At 41.4% G+C, this 21655-nt stretch overlaps 1 protein-coding gene across 6 annotated transcripts in view; it reads left to right on the forward strand.

Annotated features, from left to right (window-relative positions):
- Nucleotides 1–21655, forward strand: part of NDC1 (NDC1 transmembrane nucleoporin) — a 127896-nt gene that overhangs the window by 75193 nt on the left and 31048 nt on the right. For all 6 annotated transcript variants that reach the window (XM_085853643.1, XM_085853653.1, XM_085853673.1 and 3 more), the window contains 3 exons: nt 352–403; nt 3525–3657; nt 7126–7218. In XM_085853643.1, coding sequence (XP_085709769.1) covers nt 352–403; nt 3525–3657; nt 7126–7218 — 278 coding nt within the window. The remainder of the gene's footprint in view (nt 1–351; nt 404–3524; nt 3658–7125; nt 7219–21655) is intronic.

Raw genomic sequence — 21655 nt, forward strand, 5'->3', positions numbered from 1 at the left:
GTGCTTCATTCAAAAGTATAAACTCTCCCAGAATTTCAGCCATCTCCAATCAATGATTGATATTGCAATGAAACATGATATTACTGCTTTGTGAATTTTATTATTTGCTGCCTGCCCATTTTAAGTGTGACTTGTAAAAGAAAAAACAATTTTATGGATATTTGCGGATTGAAATAATAGCTTGATATGACAATGACGTTATTCATTACACTACTTTATTTTCATGTGCAGTATATAGCTGTGCTGGTTTGCACAGCACATATTTCTTTGTGGATGACATCGGACTGAAAGGATGCCATTGTGCGGATCCTTTGTGATCGTAATTTATTATTTATCCCTCATCTCTTACAGGCTACATTCCTCGGTGCTGGTTATTAGCTGGTATGCATGTTGATCTTGACAGGTAACATCCACTTTTGGCAACATTTGTCGTCTTTGTAAGAGTGGAAGCTTTGACATTGATATAATATGGCAAAGGTTCCATAACTGTTTCACAGTTTTGTGTTGGCTAATTATTTAATTCACATTTAAGGATTGTAAAGGTGTATGCTTCAATGTAGTTGCATTAGCATAAGTGGGGTTTTCAAAATGTTGCATTGAACAAGACCCTTGCAAAGTCCAAGACTTGCCAAAAAAAAAACATAAGGATGTGTGATGGGGAAAATGGGGGATAGGTTTCCAGCAGTTCGTGTTTCATAAGAGAAAATCAAAAATCCCGTTTAAAAAAAAAAAAAACGTGAATATGCAAAGCACAGGGTCGCGAATGCAGAAGCAGGTCACATTTTATGAACTGCAAATAGGTGGTGTCCGTGAATAACAGAACCGCAAATGTTGGGGTCTGACAGTACTTTTGGGGCTTAGCCTCGACTTACTGATAAATACAAGGGGCTTTTATAAAGTTTTACAAATGAGATGAAATAATGTTGTTTTTCAATATTCAGCGATATGAGTGTTTGGTGAACTGGCTTTTTCACCTTTTTTTATGATGATTGTTTTTTTTTTTTTTGTCCTCACCTCTCACATTTTCAAATCCAATATTGAATTGTCATTCTTTGTACCGCTCACTTTTTCAATTCTCTTCTTTCATCTTTGTCTTTTTTTCATTGTCACCCCATTTCTCTGGGGTGAGCATCAAGCAAACCCACATAAAGTATCTATCTCTTTCCACAATCAACCATTGGAAGAAGTTTATTGGCTCAAACTTCTGGCCTTTGTCTCGAGCTCAACGTCGTGCAGCTCTTCCCATTGGGATGGTACCCACACTTCGCACCTCTCAATTTTCAATGCTGTGGGATACAAAGGTGTCAACAACATTGGCATGTCACAAAAAAAAATTCAGTAATTCAGGGCCTTCTGCTCTCTCATCCTTGACAGGCTGATGTCATCTCTGTTTTCTACCACCTTCCCTCAGGTCTTGCTTCCTTTATGCTTTCATTTCTCTCCATCCCTCCCCAATTCTTCCAAGTTTTACATGTGTTCTTCCAACCCTCACCTCTTTTAGAAACCCATCCTTGTGAAAATCCAGACTCACTTCTTACCTCTACTCCTTTGTTCCTCTCTTTTTCCCACTCGTGGAACCCCCTTCCTCAGCGTGTTGAGTCCCATCTCTGCCTGCTTCAAGTTTTGTTTTTTTTGTACACAATGTCGAGGCTCATTTGAGAGCTAACACACAATGCACAGCAAGGGGGGCATGAGACAAGAGGTGCGGGAGTGGCAAGGACAAAAAGTGGGGAACAGAGACATTAGGAGATCTGTGGAAGGGAGAGGGATGGGGTGGGGAACATTGGGTGTACAAGATGGACATTACAGGGACTTTCAGGAAGGAAAAGAGGGAATTTGAAGGAGATGGGTTTGGGGTGGATTAACGGGGATAGAAAAGATCAAAGATTTGGATGGGGGACCATAATAGGTGGTGGTGAACAGCTGTTTTGAAGGCCTGGAGGGAAGAATGGGATTGCACAGAGTGAGGGAGTTTATTCCAAAGGCGGGAAAAAAAAAGTGGAATGAAAGGGTGAAGGTGAGCAGTGATTCGTGATTTTGGTAGTTTTACCAGAAGGGGTTTTTTGGCGGACCTTGAGCGCCCTGCGGAAATATGGTGGGGAAAAATCGCAGACAGAGCAGGGGGGGCGAGACCGGAGAGGAGATGGTAGAAGACAGAAAGACCACCGACCTGCTTGCGATGAGAGAGTGAGAGGCCCAAAGACTCAGCCTCATCGCGGGAGATGCCAATGATCCGAAATGCCTTGGTTTCCACAGCGTGAAGCCGAGAAAGGTGGGAGGCAGGAGCACCAGCCCAGAGGAGAGAGCAGTACTCCATCAGGCTGCGGACGAAAGCTTTGTATGTGGTCAGGAGCTCAGGTGGGCCAAGGAAGGACTTTGCACGACGGAGGATTCCCAATTGGAAACTGGCTTTGGAGGCCAGGTTGGAAATGTGGCTTTCCAAGGAAAGATCATGGCAGATAGTGAGACCCAGAAGCTTGAAAGAAAGGACTTCTTCCAGAGGATTGTTGAGAAAGTAGTTTGGGGGGGGGGGGGTTCCAACTGGTCCTTTTGGAGAGACATAGTGAGAGTGTGGGATTTGTCAGGATTGAAAGACATGTTCCATGTGTTGGACCCGTTTGTGATTTTACCCAGATTTGCAGAGAGCAAAGAAGCTGCTGCTTGCCGGTCTGAGGGATGACAGATGGTACGGCAGAGGGGTGGAGTCATCAGCAAAGAGATAAAGAGGGTTTTCCAGAGAGTCGGAGAGATCATTGATGAAAACCAGAAAAAGAACAGGGCCCAGAACGCTACCTTGAGGAACTCCAGCCTGGACAGGAAGAGGGGATGAATGGACTCAATTTAGGGCCACACTTTGACTGCTACAGGAGAGGAAGTCTGCGAGCCAAGAGTGGAGATGGCCTTGGATACCAGAGGAAGAGAGTTTGGCGAGTGGGGCAGGGTGCCAGACCGTGTCAACAGCACGCCATATGTCTCGGGATATGGCTCTGATTCCATGTCCGGCATTGAGGACCTCCATCCATTGTTGGGAGAGCACAAGCAGCGTATCCAGGGTCGAGTGACCTGGTAAACCTAACAATAGACCTTGACCTCAGGTCATCTTGCATCTCTACCTGAGATATTTTTTTTCTCATGAACCTTCTCATACCTTTCCTCATCTATAGGTTGCTATGTTTCCTTCCCTCTTCTCTCACCTCTTCCTCCTATCTCTTCATCTCCTTGTTGCATCTACATATTGTCCATTTGCCTAACTGTCAGTGCGTTGTGTTATTTCTGATGTGATCTTGCTCTTCCATGAGCCTAACCTTTGTTTAAAATATTTATTTTGGTAATTTTTTTTTTGAATTATTTTAAAATCATTTTGTCAACACCATTCTCTAATACTGTTTGTCTTTATGGAATTCAGCAGTATTCTGTACCGCAAAGTTATTGTCGATGTGGAATGGCACTATTATTTATTGGTACACGTTTTAATTGCCCTCATTGTCATCCATGCCATTCTGGTGTCTTCTCGCATCATGAAGCACTATACCACGGTTGGACTCGCTCATTGGCCTTCTGAACCCTGGCTTACTATTCCAAACCTGGCTTGCCGGAACCTTTATCTTGTTCACCTGGTACCTGGCATGGGCACTGCTTCGCATCCACATAACAGAGGTAAGTAACCTGGCCCCCACAGGCTTCTGTTAATGAGGAATATGTATAATCGCTGTCAAAAATTATTGGGATAAAGGTCAATGTTCATACATGTAATGTTTTGTGTAAGACCCTCCTACCCTGGTGTAAGGAGCAGGTCCTGCCAAGCTTTCAATGAAAATGGAGGTTGTAATACTTTTCAAGTTTATTTCCTTGTGCATGGCACATGGGTTATCAGACGAATCCATGCATTTCCCATCTGAATTTTTTCTTAAATCTCTCAAACCTCCTGATGAACGGATTTTCCACAAACTTCAAAAAACGCCACTTCAGTACACAATGTAAGTTCCTGAGTCTCGTTGAATCTTTCGAACCTCACCTGTACACAATGTATTTAACCCTTCGCCACCATTATTTACACTCCTGAAGTAACGCAGTCTAATTAGTGGAAGGATAGAGGGGGACAACTGGATGCAGAGTTGATGCACTTGTCTGGGAAATATAAAGCTCGGAGAGCTGTGGATAAGGCAAGGAATTGTATGGAAGCAGATGTGTACAGCATATTACAAGAGGATGGTGGGAAGAAGATGATTTATATGGATGTGGATGGGAAAGATGTGAAGGGGGTCGGGGAGTGCGTTGATTTAAAGATGGTGACAGGAAGCTAATGACTGAGATGGGGGCAGTATTGAAGGTATGGGAAGGCTATTTCAAGTAGCTGTTGAACCGTGGATGAAGCAACGGCGAGTTGGAGCTTCTGTATGATGTAGTGGAGAAATGGAATTTCCGCGTAAGCAGATGCTAATTGCAGCGGGAGAAGTTGTAGTCGTTATGTATTTGAGAGGGTTTGATTCTGGACGATTGGAGGTCGGTTAATTGTGTCGATATGGAAGAGGAAGGGTGATGTACAGGATCCAAGGAAGTGCAGAGGCATTATGCTCCCAAGTCATGTCATGAAGTTACTGGAGAGGATTTTTGATGGGAGGTGAAGGAATAGTGTGGAGAAGGAGATAGACGAAGAACAAGAGGGCTTTAGAAAGAATAGGGGGATGATGGATGGGATGTTCACCCCAAGGCAGTTAGTGAAGAAAAGGTTGGGAGATGCAAGATGATATGGCATTCGGATTTGTGGATCTTGAGAAGGCCAGTTATACTATCCAGGGAGATATGGTGATGGTGACACTGATATGGATGGGAGTGCTGGAAGAAGCAGAAGTTAGGTTGGTGGAAGATATGTACGAGAGAACGAAGGGAAGAGTTTTGGTTGGTCCGAGGATGTCAGAGTTGTTCATTGTGAACATCGGGTCATGTATATCATGGTTATGGAGCTGTTCAGCAAGAGGGTAAAAATGAAGGGTATTCTGGGGAAGATGTTGTATGTGGATGATCTGCCTGTGTTAATCGTTGGTAATCTCCATTTCAATCGTGATTTTGTGTCTTTTATTGGAATGAATATATGTGTGTGTTTTAAAGGAAAGAAATGCAGGGAAGAAAGGAAGGGGATTTATTTAAACTCGAGGACTGAACGTGTGTTGTGATAAACGATTATTGAGTCAGTACGAGGCTTGAGGGGTGAAGATTGTCGGGGGAGGGGAACATTATACCTCTGAAATCCATGATCGGAATAATTTGAAACTTGGCACATTTCATTACACTCCCACTGAGGAATAAAGGATTGTAAGGATGGCGTCATCGATGATGTGGTTGACCAGCCGTAAAAGTTTTAATAAAAACCTTCATTTACCATTGACATTCAGTGTGTATGTTTTCCAGGCCATAACATTTTTACCAATTGAGCTTTTGTCATCAAATCAATGAACCTTTATGATGAGATTTTAGAGAACACAAATGAATAAAATGTACAATTTTTTTTTTTTTAATATAAAACCTGTCGTTTTTGTCAAGTTCAGTTTGAGTACAAAGCGGATGGGGTTTGCATTTTCAGATGCTTTCCAGTTTGCATGTTGTTTTTATTTGGCTTTTTCTGCTTGTACTCTGTATTGTTGATCCATCTTTCTACTAAAATGACACAAGTATGAGAAAAACTATTTTAAATGGCCTAATTACAATTTCCTTTATGTTTTTAGTTGTTTTTTTTTTGTGCTATTTTGCATTGAAAGCTAAAAAATATCTGAAAGGGGAACTCACTCAGACCACCTCAATGCTAATCTCTCCCTTAATACCCTACAAAATAGATATGATGTGTCTTTTTCCGATTTCCGAATTATAAAGTCAGTAAATTTGTGATTAAGGGTTGAAATCTTCGTCAGATGAGCTGTGATGTTGCATCAGGAAGTGGACCGTCATATTTGTACTTTATACAGGTTTCATCACGGAACGATTTAACTCAAAACGGCGAATAATTTTCGATTTTTCACAAATATGTCAAGTCAATGCATCCTTTGGTGGTTGTAGTAAAACAAACGGATGGTTTCATGCTACACCAGTGGCCGAAAGACCCTAAGTTTGTCAGAAATTGGACGACGTTTGCCCGAAATACCCAAGTGTGGATTGGGCCTTCAAAAAGGTGTGCTTGTGTGCTCGGAACATTGTGCAGAGCTGTTGTGAAACAACAGAGATGGCTCAATCTCGTGGTTATCCACCACAATTGAGAGAGGACACGATCCTCACGATTTAAGGGGAAGAAACAGCCGTCGCTCAAAACTGTAACAGCATCTCTACGTAGCTACTGGCACATGTATATCGTATATGGGCAATTTAAGTGGTGAATCAAACATCTGTTGCCATTGCCAGCAGTTACCACAAGAGCACCTGAAAATAATTATCTATTATCAACACAAATTTATGCAAATCAAATGAATCACTCTCTATTTATAGTGGAAAATATGTATGTATCATCTACTCCTCTGAGGGGTAAGGGGGGGGGGGCTGAAAGTTTTGGCATTCTCGGTTAAATCCTCTCGAATCCAGCACCACTCCCCCCCCTCCACAATTACCCCCAGAATATCCACACGCCCTTCCACCATACCCCCACCCTCTGCCCCTTAGCATCACTTCCCCCTCCACTGGGACAGTACCTCGACATTGCACGAGCGCGACACGACACGGATGCGGCACTACACGGACACAGCAAAAACACGACATGGCACCACACTCCAATAGTTTCTTCAGAATCACACTGAAGGTTCTCAGTATGTTGAAAGTGATCAGAGTTGCTAATGGCGGTGGAATTGGTATCAGAATCCGAGCTCGATATGCATTGTTTCTCCATGTAAGCCACCTTTCGGATCAATATGGCTTCTAGATGTGACTGGTGAAATTGAGAATCGACACACAGGCTTTTTTCGACACTTTGTGCAACACAATTTCAATTTTTGCCCCCTTCAAATTAGACCATGATTAATAATTTTCAATGGTTTTCAGAAGAAAAAAAATTGCCTTTAGATTCCCCTTTAAGTACTTGAGATATTTTGTGGGAATTGCAATTTCATTTTTCTTGTAAATGGAAACTCTGTGCATCTTTTTCAGGCATATCAGTTTCGGGTGGAAACGTCTTTTGTGGAGGACTCCGAGATGTGTCTACCAGTGGTTCTTGCCAGTAATCCTCCACCCATTGTGAAGGTATTTTGTTTATACTTTTGTGTTGTTATTTTGTCTTTGAATGGAATGCATAGTGCGATGATTGTGGCATTTACAAAAAAAAAACAACTAATATTTCACCTTAATTAATCTGTGAGTAACAGTTTACACAGGTTAGATTTTCAAATGCTGGCTGATCGGTGATTGCATTAAAGTTACTTTAATATGAAAGTATGTTTTTATTTTATGATCTGAGTTTATAGATTCACAATAGTTATAAAACTATGGAAGAAGAAGAAGACAAAATTCCCAAACAATAAAAGAGCATGAGCGTAAACTTTTGATATAAACAGTTTCACCATAAATATAATATTGTAATTCTGATTTGACTAAAATCTATCCTTTGGTCATGAGGAAAATTAAAAACTTTAAAATTATGCTTAACACAAGTGAATACTCAAGTGCCTTATTTCAGGTACACTCACTGAAAGAAAAAAAAAAACAACTCAAACTACAACCTCAAAGTGTCGGGAGCTTTGTTGTGGTAAAGCACAATTTGACGGCTTTGCCACTGGTTGGTTCATTTTAATCTCCCATACAGGAATGATTTCTGCTTTCATAACTTGTTTGTTGAAATATTATGTACCACAAATAGTGACAAGTACTATATAGTGGTATTACCCATTATACATTGTTATTGTAATGTAACAATGTATAATGGGTAATCAACATTACCCATTATACATTGTTATTGTAAGCTAACATGTTTGGGGAAACCATGCAGGCCTAATGTGATATGTTGATTGGAAGCAACATCGGATTGGGCTCGACGGAGAGAACAAAAGGGGATGGAAAGGAGAAAACACTGTCGACTCAAGGCCACAAGGTGGACTTCATACCAAGACTGGAGAACATTGCCATTTTATTGATGGACGTGTATGAAATGAGGGGAAAATAAGCGTGCCTGCCAGCGTTGGACTTTGGAAGAACCAGGTGAAATATGGCAACTTGCAGTGGGTGGACCAGGTGAAATATGGAAAGTCTGTCGTGGAGCAGGTTCAGTCAGTTTTTCTGACTGGATGAAGTGGCAAGGGAAAACGTCCGAACAATGCGATGCAATGAAGGGCAGTCAAAGTGACTGACTGCATTCGAGCCAAAAGGTGAAAAAAAAATAAGGAAATTGGGTTAGAAAAACCAATGAGGAAGAGAGCATTAAAATGCAACCTACATTGAAATCGAAGCACTGCATGGCACCAACACATCAAGCAAATTCACACTTTGTAATATTTAATGTAATCTATCTATAATTACAGCAATGTGTGTGTGTGTGTGTGCGTGCGTGCGTGCGTGCGTGCGTGCGTGCGTGCGTGCGCGCGCGTGTGCGCGCGTGTGCGTGTGTCTGTGACCGCTGTTTCTCGACAACCACTGGTCCAATCTAATTGAAACTTGCCAGCTATATTGCTGGGGGCCTGAGTATGTGCCTTTTCAAGGTTTGATATTAATCGGACAAGTGATGGCCATTTATTTACCAAACCAATGACAAGACACATTGCTGCGTAGGCGTGGCCGATGGGGAAAGGGCGCCATTTAGTTACCGTGGCGTAGGAGTGGCAATGGTCAATGGCAGAGAATGTCATGGCAAGCAAAGACAGGGAGGTAAACTTGATTTTAATTAACTCGGTGTGTGTAAGTATCACAGCAGTTGTTACTTCAATGCAGGTGATAATTCGTGGAACGCATGTGAACATTCCGTACGGGCACACACCACTTCTGGATAGTGATGACTTACTGTATTCTAATAATTTCTCGATTTCTTATGCGCATTTATAGATAAACACAATCCCCCAATCCAGTCGTCGTTTATGAGAGTGAAGGAATGGCCTGTGTAGTTGTTTGAAAGTTTTTTTTTGTTTTTTATCCCCCGCCGCATAGCGGAAGGGGGATATTGTTGTCACCCTGGTCGTCCGTCCATCCGGCTGTCCGTCCGTCCGTCCGGGCATCAACATTTATAGCTGTGAGTGCGATAACTCATAAACTGTTCGCCATATCGATTTGAAATTTGGGTCACACATGTACCACCTGAAAAGGAAGACCTCTATTGATTTTGGGCGTGGCCGGATCCAAGATGGCCGACTAGGGCAGCCATCTTGAAAAAAAGTTTTTTGTAATAAATGGAAAACCGCTTATCTGATTTCAATTATTTTTGGTTTCTACGTTCCTCACCCCTGGGGAACTTTTTCCAACATGGTTTCGGCCCGCTCGGACATCCAATATGGCCACCAGGCAGCCATGTTGAAAAAAAAGACGTTATCGTGATATAGGCTCTAATTTTTTTTGTTTTCTGATGAAACTTGCTGGAAATGTAGGTAACAGAATGAAATCAGTTGCTATTGAATTTCGGCCATGTCAAACATCAAATATGGCCGCTAGGCAGCCATCTTGAAAAATGACATTATCGCGAAATAGGCCCTAAATTTTTATTTAAACTTTTTGCTGTATAGCTCGAAAGACATGATGACCAAATGGTGTCTTGTTTCCAATTCACCTCCCTCATTATCTGGAATATGTATGACCTTTTTCAATGGCAGGGGATTCCCCATCTCTGATGGTTATGCAAATACAGTATTAAACTAGAATGGCACTCGGTGGAACACATACATCCGCCAGGCTGAACAGTTCACGTTTAGTATCCCACTGGTAGGCCAGATCTCATTCCAAACCCTAACCAAAATCGAATTGGCTTATTCTTGTCATGTATCCAAATCATCCACCAAGTTTTGTCATAACTCATCCACAACTCTTTGAGGTATCGTGTGATACATCGTTTTTTGCCCCATCTCTCAATGGTGAAGAATCACTTGAAAAATTAAAAAAAAATTCTTGTATCCAGATCCAGTTCTTGAACAAAGTCTGATTTGTCTTTGTCATTCACCCAATCTGTCCAAGTTTCATCCAAATTGATCCATAACTTTCTGAGACATCGTGTTACGTACTGTATATTGTTTTTAACCGCAATCACTCGATGGTGAAGAATCGCTGAAAAAATTATCGGATCCGGATCTTAACAAAAATTGAAACAATTCTTCCTTGTCACACCCAACCTGCCCACCAAATTTCATCCGAATCTGTCCACATCTTTTTGAGATCCTGCAAATCTACAAACAGGGGACAAAACATAACCTCCGTCCATCGCAGATGGTGGAGGTAATATACAGCAATAATGACCGCACTGTAGTCACAACCTGCGACAAAATCTGGTAATGGGCCGATTGGTAAATGCACATTTAAAGCACTCTTTAAAGATGAACAGTACAATTGGGAAACACATTTAATACGCTATTAAAAGATGAACTCGACCACTCTCATCCATGACAGCCTCTGCCATGGTTAAATCAGAACGACCTGATTTGTCACACGGTGATGGATTGTTTAACCGACAATATGGGGCTGTTTAAAAATTATGTAACGCTATTTTTTATGGAAGCGCATACCGTGCGTTCTGACGGGTTTGATTAAACCTTACTAATTATTTTTATGTGACATTGATTGGATTTTTCAGGGTCCCTCATCGTGAGTAACACTCGACCCAAACAAAGCCAATGGAAATCTAGCGCAACAGATGCAGGCAGTGTATAATCAGCAGAGGCCTACAGGCTTGATGTCTGAGGCCCACCAGATAACCAAGATGGCGGCCACATTATTTTGTCTTCGTGCCATGGTGGGTGGAGTTAAGCAACAAATGTGGGTGGGTTCCGGCAGCTGTCTGACCAATACATTTTAAAAATTGACCTCCAACAAGACCACAACAGCAACAACCATGCTGAGCTCTTGAAGACCTGCGAGGTGTTGTAGGTTAAAAACACAAGACTTTTACCTTTCATATTTATTCCAAAACGGCAGTGGATGGGGGTAAAAAAATATCATGTACTCTGCCATAAATGGAAAACACAACATTTAGCTCAGGATGATGATTATTCTGTTGGAGTAGGAAGTGGGGAGGGGGATTCAGTGATCGGAAGAGCAGCATTAGCTTCACGACAAAGCTGCCTACTGCATTGCCACAGAGCAGAGGGTAAGTTGATCCTCAGCCACCTTAAACCCTGGAGTGGATCTTTCCTGCTTGGACAGGAAGGTACAAGATGGCATCCTCTTCCAAAATAATCCTGTCTCGTCAGCGTTAAAAACCTGCTCCGGCATAAATCCCCTCACCTTGATTAGTTCCATGAGTTGAGGTGGGTAGTTTTTCGCAGCATCAAGGTTTGCAGATGCTGCTTCCCCGACTTATTTTACGAGATGGAGGTCAAATTTTCTTTTGAATATCTCAAAGCAGCCCGTGTTGGTGTGGTTGAACTGGAACTTGCCTCGTGGAAACATTGGTTAATGTGTAATGATTTCTCCCATATCACTGGTCCACTTAAAGGCCCTTTTTCTGTGTTTGGTCCTCGATTCAGATATTAAGTGCTTTTTCGATTCTTTCAATATGAGGATGACAGGACTGCAGTTACATTTTTTTCCTTTGCAGAACACTGGCCACAACACTTGCACGGATATACCCCACAGTAGATTAATTGATCCACAAATGCTACAGTTTCACCTCTTGCCAACCTATCGAACAACTCAATTTTTTGTACCCAACATCATAACCCTTCTCTACCCTTTGGCACAGCTAATTTTGTCCATCGTTTTATGTTTAGGCACCAATATTAATGATGCGCGAGAAACAACAAAAGGTTCGTAATAGAAGGTAATGGGACAGGCGGACGCACACGCTGACTCCTCTCGGCTCAAAAACTGCGAATGGCTGACATGAAACCCCGTGATAACTAAATTGGAACACTGGGTTGCCCAAGATTCGTCAAATTTTGACCAATCGTGGGCTTTGACCTGTGATATTCAAACCCGCTATAATTGAGGGTTTACTGCATAATAAATGTTGAGGATGTTGAGGTCACAGAGAGATTCACTTATTTTGGCAGTGATATTCATGTCTCAGCTGGCTGTGAGCCATCAGTCAATATACATCTGGGTCAGGCCTGGGGAGTCATGTATTCATTGGATCGTGGGGTGTGGAGCTGCCGGTACCTATGCGGGAGGACGAAAGTCTTCAGGTCCTTGGTGCTTCCGGTCTTGCTCTTTGGATATGAGACTTGGACTCTGACCAGGGATCTGAAGCGGAGACTTAATTCCTTTGGTACCAGGTCTCCTCGGAGGATCCTTGGCTATTGCTGGTCGGACTTTGTGTCCAATGAGCGGTTGCTGAGAGAGACTCAGCTAAGATGTTACCTGTATAGCCCGTGAGCGTCAGCTGTGGCTGTATGGACATGTGGCTCGTTTTCCTGATGCTGATCTTGCTCACAAGAATCTCTCAGGGAGCCTCATGAGTGGAGGAGGCCAATGGGCTGACCACATGCCTCGTGGTTGCAGCAAGTTGATCGGCATCTGAAGGAGATGGGGATGGGCCAGGCATATGCCTGGGGATGGCCAGACGAGACTCCTGGAGTACCAGCGGAAAGCGGATGCAGTGACGTGCTGCTCCAGCACATGCTCATATTACCTGACCTGTATAGCATGATATTTCAAAAAGTTGTGGACGGATTATTTTGTATCGCATAACTAGATCGGCACTCGGTAGAGCACATACCTCTGCCCGGCTGAATAGTTGATGTTTTGTATCCCATTGATGGGCTGGATATGGATCCAGACCTGAAACAAAATCGAATGTGCTTGTTCTTGTCACCTAACCAACTCATCCAGCAAGTTTTGTCATAACTTGTCCACAAGTTTTGGAAATATCGTGCTATACACCTTTTTTGTTGTTGTTGTTTTTGGCGTTTTTGGCCCCATCTCTCAATGGTGAAGAATCACTTGAAATATCCTCGAATCCGGGTTTGGATTCGGATCTTCAACAAAATCGAATCAATTTGTCCTTGTCACATACCCAACATAAGCCTAGTGTTGGCTTAGTGGTTAGGGTGGCAAGCTTGGGATCCTAGGATCCTGAGTTTGAGCCCCGTTAGCTGCTGAATTAACACTAGGTGGGGTCAACGCAGTCTGTCAAACGTATGAGGTCAGCGAAATGAGTGCCAGTGTATTGGTAGAGTGGTACAGCATGAGCGCCACAGTCGCACTCCAAGAAATGATGGCTACCCGGCAGCCAAAGTTACCATACGCAAGAACAGAGCACATCTAACATTTCCACCAAGTTTCATCCAAATCCGTCCACAACTTTTTGAGATATCGTGATAATATATTGTTTTTGGCCCTATTTCTCAATGGTAAAGAACCATTTAAAAATTATACGATCTGGATCTTCACCAAAATCAAATCGATTCGTTCTTGTCACACACCCAACCTTTCCACCAAATTTCGTCTGAATCGGGCCGCAACTTTTTTTGAAAATACCTTGTTCATAGACAGACAAGATAGGGGTGAAAACATAGCCTCCGTCCACCTTCAGTGGCGGAGGTAATAAGTACACACTTCCAAAACATATAGTGACATGAGTTAAAAAAAACAGTTGATATTTGTAATCTGTGAGTTGGTTTATATTGGAATCTAAAATCATTTCTCGTACAGAAGGAAATTCTCAGTGATGTGGTCATGAATAATGATGGTTTTTTTTTTTTTTTTAAAAATGTCGTGACCTAATTCTAACCTTTTATAGCACATTCCATCTTATTTCCACATTTCTTATGGTCGCACTTATTTTACACATCATTGATAAATCTTGGCCTGAAATTCAAAATACATCAACTTGTTCAAAGAAGGGCTTTCCAAAGAACTTATGTTTGAAGTTACTTCTGGACCACTCTCTCTAGATTACATCATTGTTGTTCTGGAGCGTACGGAGGTCATGCTTATTTAGGTGAAAATGTTTAAAACCCCAAAATTCATTTAATTTGTACAATAAATCGGTCCAGTAATTGAGATTACTTATTTGCGTAGTCTATATAAATATTGTGCTGCATTTCTTTTTATTACTTTTTTGAGGCATAAAATTGACACACAAACAAGCTGTGTCGGGGGGGGGGGGTGGAGCAGTTTGGTTTAATAAGCGTTTATAAGAGATGGAATTTTATACAGTTGGCACATGTACGTATTATTCCAGTTTGTACAACTGCACAGAGCTGCTGTGTGTGCCATTTACTGTTTTTGGAATGCGTTCAACATGCACGGCAGTTGAACGATGAAAACTCACTTCGAGAAAAATCTTTTTTTTTTTTCTTTTTTTTTCTTCGTCAAGTGATGGTTGGTGAAGTTTGTGACAACTTGATGCAGAACACACACACACAAACACACACACATAATATATATATGTATAAGCTGTTATGGGTGTTGTACAGAGAGCAGATATTTAAACTCTCTGTGGAAAAATAACACCATCGTGAGCTAGAAACTGTAGAAATTGAATTTGTGAGAGAGTGCAATGACATAAACACTTCTTTTGGAGCTGCTTAAAACAATTTGAGCCAAGAGCAACCTCGGTAATTTGCGTACAAGTGTTTTATTTGTTCAACTTCAAGTTTATTTGTCAAATCTGGTGTTTCATGAGCTCGTATTTTTCTTATTGTTAACTTGGCATCAAATTGTAAAAATAGCAAACGAAAAAAGAAATATGTTTAGTTTCCTTTCGACAGCATAGGTGATTGTTGCCTATTTAGTTTTGCAAGAATTGTTTCTCATTGTTTTATATTGTTGATCGTTTGTTCTTGATACTGATGGTTTGTCAAAATATTTTTGGTTATGCTTTCGGGTTTCTTAATGTGCATGTTGCCGATTTACTGTGGTATTGGGAGTGTGTTTTAAAAGGCAACATCTGATAATTCTTTATGCAATTGATATATCATGAATGATGTGCATAAGCTGATTTATCTTCGAGCACATACCCAGCCAAATGACTGGACAAGGTGCTCTTCTGTCTAAAAGTGAAAGGCTGACATTCAGCAGCACACATGTCGGTATAGTTATATGGTAGTGATACAAAGGTTTTTTGGGGTTTTTTTTTCACTGATTGGGTGTCCTCCGTTGTGCAAAGTTCTTCCTTGACACACCTGAGCTCCAATCCACCTACAATGCTTTAATCCACTGCTCAATGGACTACGACTCTCCCTTCTTGGCTGGTGCCCCTGCCTCACATATTGCTCAGCTTGATGCCATGGAAACAAAAGTCCTTCAAGATTATTGGAATCTTCTGAAGAAGCTGAGTATGGGCCTATCACTTTGCTATCACAGACAGGTCAGTGGTCTCTGTCTTCTTCTGTCTCCTTTCTGGTTTTACACCTTTTTCCCTCTCTGTGCTTGGTCCTCCCCAGGTATCTGCAAGATGCACACAGTCCACCAGCAACCCCCTCCTAGTGAAACTCTCTAAATCCAGGATCACTGATCAACACCTCCACTCATTTGTTCCTCTTTTTTTTTTCCCCCACTTGTGGAACCAACTTCCACACTCTTCAATCTCATTATGCCCTCCAAGTCTTCAAGACAGCTGATCACCACCATCTCAGATCGTCCCCAATCCAAAACCATGATCTTTTCTTCCACTGTTAAACCACCATCAACCCTCTAAAAATTTTGCTTCTGTATCCATCTTGTCCAGCCCTTGCGTTCTCCCCGACCCTCATCTTTTCCCACATCCCTTGTTTGTCCGTGTCCATCTATTTTGTCCCTTGGCCCTTCTGTTGGCATTTCCCTCTTCCCCTCCTGTTGTTCCTTTTGTAATGTTGCATCCTGATCTGTTCTGTGTTTTCGTTCTTCAACAAGCTTTGACTATGTAGGCCAAAAAAAAACATTTTTTTGGTCAAAAGGTGCCGTCTCAAATTATCCGTTTTATTTTATTTTATTTTTATTTTTATTTTTTTGGGGAGAATAACTCTCTTCATAAGCCTTTTAAATTTGCACATTTTAAAGGTATACACAAACAAACATTCATGTTGTACGCTTCAAACCTGTGCAGGAAAGCCAAACACTGCACATTACTGTGAGAACGGGTCAAGTACAGGAATAGTGTTTTGGGCCATTACTCACTGCCAGATCAACCAGCGTAGTGTGCCATTTCATGCTTGTTACTGATCCTTGCTGTCGGTCCTCGTACCTTGTTGTTCTCATCTGGTGTACTGCATTTCCAAAACATTTTTTATTTCTTTGATACACACTCTGCTTTCACTGGCTTCCACCACTTGTGTTGGGAGGTGTGTCACTGCTATCCCCAGATCGACTGTAATTGATCTCTCACCTTCAGCAAGCTGGTACTCATTTTGGCAACTTCCAAAGAATAATGGGCTGAGTCGCCCCGTCTGGTGTTATTTTGCCACGGCTGTTGTTTGAACTCGGGACCATAATATCTTAAGCCTACCACCTTAGCAGTTAAGCCACCACCAGGCATACTTTCCTTTTAGACACTCCTAATTTCTTATCATTGAGCAAAAATAGAGTGTGCTGCCATCGACAGAGTGTGGAAGAATCAGATGAAAGATTCCGAATGAAATGACAGACAGGTTGCTGACTCTTGGCCAATGACCTGCTTGTGCAACTCTTGCATATTAATGACAAGCCACCATGATACCAATTAGACACGAGAATACCAAATGGGCATGCAAATGTTGGTTAGACACAGGACATTAACTTTACACCAGAGTTTAATCTTAATGAAAATTTGCCACCAGATTTTTAGCACGTTAATTTTTATTTGTTTTTTTATCCAGATGGATTTTAATTTACATTTCTTGAATTTGCCGAGTGCCCCTGCACGAGTGTAAACATTGCTCACCATGTTGGGTAACATGATGCACGACTTTCAACCTCACCCCCTTCCCCCTCCTTCGCGACAGCGCAGTTATTGGAACATTTGATTGTTTTTGGAACTGGCTTTGCATTTTCTCATTGTAATTGTTTCAAACGTTTTAAAACTTTTTTATGCCTCCGCACCAAGGGTACTGGAGGCATTATGTTTCCGGGTTGTCCGTCCTTCCGTCCGTTCGTTTGTCCGGATTTTCGTTTACGCGATAACTCAAGAAGCAAATTTTAGAATTTCATCAAACTTGGTAAAAAGATGAAGTAAGACAGGGCAATTAAGTGATTAGATTTTGGGCCAGATGTGATAAAGGTCAAGGGTCAAATGTCAAGGTCAAACACTGAAATTTTTACTGTTTATTTATGCCCTAACTCAAGAAATATTGGACAGAATTTCATCAAACATGGTACAAAGGTAAAGTTAGACAGGGCAATTAACTAATTATGTTTTGGGCCACATATGATAAAGGTCAAGGGTCACATATGTCGATACTCAAGTGTTTGTGCGGGAAAGCGGAGGTATACCCGTCGACTGCGCGCAGTCGAATTACTCTAGTTTAATTTTAATTTTTCTTCAACAAAAGGTCAATCTTCAAAAATATTTGCACCATTTTAACAATATTTTGTTATTTTTTAACAACAACCATTTTTACAACCTCATGATTTTGTCTTCAAATGTTCTGACATGCACAATGACCAATTTTTATCCACTTATTGGTTTTATTGATAACATGGGGTGCATCCCAAAATAATAGGCTTTAACACAGTAGGACAATGCCTATAAACTGAAATCGTGCTTTGAATCCCAGCTACATGCCCCTCTGGCAAACGGATACTCCAATTAATATCACAGCTTTCCTTCTCGATCACATTTCCAATGCAGTATTTTCTTTTATCTCATTTTGTTTCCCTTCCTCCAACCATTTAAGTAGAACCAGATGTAACTTGGCATACCACAAACACATGTTCAGTCTTTCTCCATTCGACTTAAGTGCGTCGGGAAATGGCAGTCAAAAGCAAGCGATTATTACTGAAAGATAGGATATTTCATCACTGTGCCGAAGTGTTGAAGGTTTGCATAAAAATGGACAGCTGCCTTGTATTCATTTTTCATTTGGTGAAACACAATAAACTGCAGTACGAAATATGGACTTCAGTCATTTAGCACACTGTGGAACAGACATTAATAAACTAGCTATACCTACAAGTTAAATGCCATTACAAATAAGCATGCTAATAAAATGGTGACATGATTTTGATGAAAGATTCTCGAAGTATGTCTCAGACATAAGTTTTCTTTAAGTGATTTATTTGACAATAATCTCGGGCTCATGTTTGCTTATCCATCATTTGACAGGCAACGAAATTGGGGAAACATCAGTGTACTTTTACATGAAGTACAACAGAGATGTGATTGCTAAACCACGAGTTCAGATGAGGTTGCGAAACAGGCTAAGTTTGCATCCACTTGTCAACAACAGCTGCATTTTACTGGGAAGTCCTTCCAGCCGTACATTGTGGATTTTGTACATTATCTTGGCCAATGGTTACCTTCAGGAGTGAGGCTCATGGAAGAACAAGGTAGAACTGACAGTGGGACAAGCATCAAGGAACTGAATGAACAGAAAAGAGGAGAGGGAGGAGGGGAGGACGCACTGAAACTTGCAAGTAAGATGGTTGGGTGAGAAAAGCTTGATGGGGGTAATGAAAATCATGGGTATGAGTTGGGGATAACAAGTGATGATGGTGCACTGATTGCTTGAAGCCCTGGAGGGAAGAGTGAGACAGAAGTATCTGGATGGGGGTTCCATAGATAGGAGAAACGAGGAATAATTGAATTGAGGTGTGTAGTCAACCTGGATTTTGGAAATTCAGCCAGAAGGGGGTTATTGCAAGAATGTATGAATCCTGGAGTCGATAGAGAGGCTCGGAGGACCGAGAAAGCAGAGGGAACAGTATCGGAGAATAGATGGTGGAAAACACAAACCACCGACTTGCTTGCGATGTAAAAGCAGCAGACCCTTTTGAAAAAAGGCACGTGAAAGACTGAGAGCATGAGGCAATATATTTTGTGGTCTGATGAGACAAAAATTGAACTCTTTGGCCCCAATGCAAAGTGCGACATCTGTTGGAAACTGAGCACAGCTCATTACCCATCTTACACCATCCCTACCATGAAGCATGGTGGTGGCAGCATCATGCTATGGGGATGCTTTTCAGCTGCAGTGACAGGGAGACTTGTAAGGCTAGAGGGAACAATGAATGGAACTAAATACAGGCAAATCCTTGAGGTGAACCTGCTTCAGAGTGCAAAAGACTTTAGACTGCAGTTAAGATTTACGTTCCAACAGGACAATGACCCCAAGCATCCAGCCAAAGCAACACTGGAATGGCTTCAGAACAAGAATGAAAGCCCTTGAGTGGCCCAGCCAAAGCCCAGACTTTAATTCTATTGAGAATCTGTGGAAAGACTTCAAGATTGCTGTTCACCGACACTCTCCATCCAGCTTGACAGAGCTTGAGGAAATCTGCAAAGAAGAATGGGAGAAACTCCCCAAACCCCGATGTACAAAACTGATAGACATACCCAAGAAGACTCAAAGCTGTAGTCGCTGCCAAAAGTGTTTTGACAAAGTATTGATTCAAGGGGCTGAATACTTATGCAAATTAGATATTTCTGTGTTTCATATTTTGTATGAATTAGTAAAAATTTCTAAAAACATGTTTTCACTTTGTCATTATGGGGTATTTTGGGTGGATTGGTGCAAAAAAAATTAAATCAAATTCAACCCATTATAAATTCAGGCTGTAACACAACAAAATATGAAAAAGTCAAGGGATGTGAATACATTCTGAAGGCACTGTAAGGAACAAGGCTGGGCCCAAAACACTGCCTTTGGGAACACCAGCCTTCACTGGAAGAGGACAGGGTTCCATTGATGGCAACATGTTGACTGCATTAGTGGAGGAAGACAGAAATCATAAATTGCTGTGTGAGTAAAGGAAGTCAGAAATTGATTAATTAGCAACGATTGTGTTTGCAACTATCTTAACAAATCAACACAATGGAGGTCTAATTGTGTAAACCTGGTACACATGAGGTGGCAGCATTGATCACAGGTTTGGTCATATTGAACCCAACATTCCACCAACACTTTAATCTCCAATTGGTAGTCAACTCTTAAAAAAAAAACATTTCCGCCCATGCCTCCGGTGGCATTGTTTTTGGGTTGTCTGTCCGTGCGTACGTCCATGCAAATTTTCTCTCTTTTCTCTGCAACCGCTTATCCGATTGACATGAAATTTCACCAGAGATGCAACAACTCGTGCAGAATTTTTTTTAATGCTAATTATGATGTCATAGGTCATGTGGGGGTGGCAGCCATGTTTGGTGAGGGGGGGGTGGGACTTTGGGCCTCTATCTCCGAAACTGCACCATGGAAAAAATTTGAAAGTTGGCATATGATTACTCTGCATGGGGAATAAGATTCATTTTACTATGACGTCATCGGTGAAGTGGTATCCCGGTGAAAATTCTATGCGTAGAACGCTGCATCCCAACAGTATGAAAATTTCTGTGGTTCATCTCGGGAAAGATGTGAACACGGAAAAAATTATGACATCATCCGGCACGTGGTTTGGCCGCTATATATATATATATATATATATTTTTTTTTTTTAATGAAAAAATATTCTCCAGAACTGCCTCACAGATAGAAGTGAAACTGCACCCAAAGGATCGATTCACCATGCTGAATAAAGTTTGATAACTATGCCGTCATAGGTCACGTGGTCTGGCAGCCATCTTAGATTTATCATAAAACCTTCAAAAATCTTCTCCAGAACGGTTGGACAGATTGAGGGGAAACATCACAGACATTTTCACCATGAGTTGGGGATATTAGGGTTATTAAGAATAATTGATGTCACATTGTTTGGCGGCCATATTGGATTGAAGAAAAATATTAAATGCTTTCTCTGGAACCTCTTATCCGATCGAAGCAAAATTTACCAAGTATCTTTGAACAATATAGCTGCATACAGTGTGGAAATGATGATGTCATAGGTCACGGCATGTGGCAGCCATATTGGATAGAAAAATGAACCTGATCCGATCAAAACGAAACTTCGCACACGTGATCCTCTACCCAATTCTGGGCAAAGTCCAAATTTTCAATGCCATATGCCACGTGGTTTGGCAGCCATGTTGGTTTGAAAACCGAAAATTAAAAAACTTTTTTTTTTCTCCAAAACACCTTAACAGATCAATATGAAACATGTTGCGTTACATGGAGTAAAAGCATCACAACTGCAAAGATTCACATCGATCACTATAGCGGTTTCCGAAATACAGTTTTTAAAATATTTTCCTTGAAACCAAATGTGGCTGCCACACCACGTGATTGATGACGTCATTTTAAGTCAAATGTATGCAGCAAGCGCAGTGGATCATATCTGCAACGTACAGGATTGATGGGTTAAATGGTTTCAGAGGAATAATTGCTTAATTATTTCCTTAAAACCAATGTGGCTGCCATATCATGTGATTGATGAGGTCATTGTTAAATAAAATATTTGCAGCAACAATGGTGGATCATCACTGCAAAGCCTCCCATCAAAATGCTAAACGGTTTCAGAGAAATATATATATATATTTTAATATGATTGACTTGGCATGGGGAATATTTGT

Source organism: Eptatretus burgeri, chromosome 2 (assembly GCF_056783735.1).
Source record: "Eptatretus burgeri isolate ZD-2024b chromosome 2, Ebu_testis_v1, whole genome shotgun sequence".
Taxonomy (NCBI): Eukaryota; Metazoa; Chordata; class Myxini; order Myxiniformes; family Myxinidae; genus Eptatretus; species Eptatretus burgeri.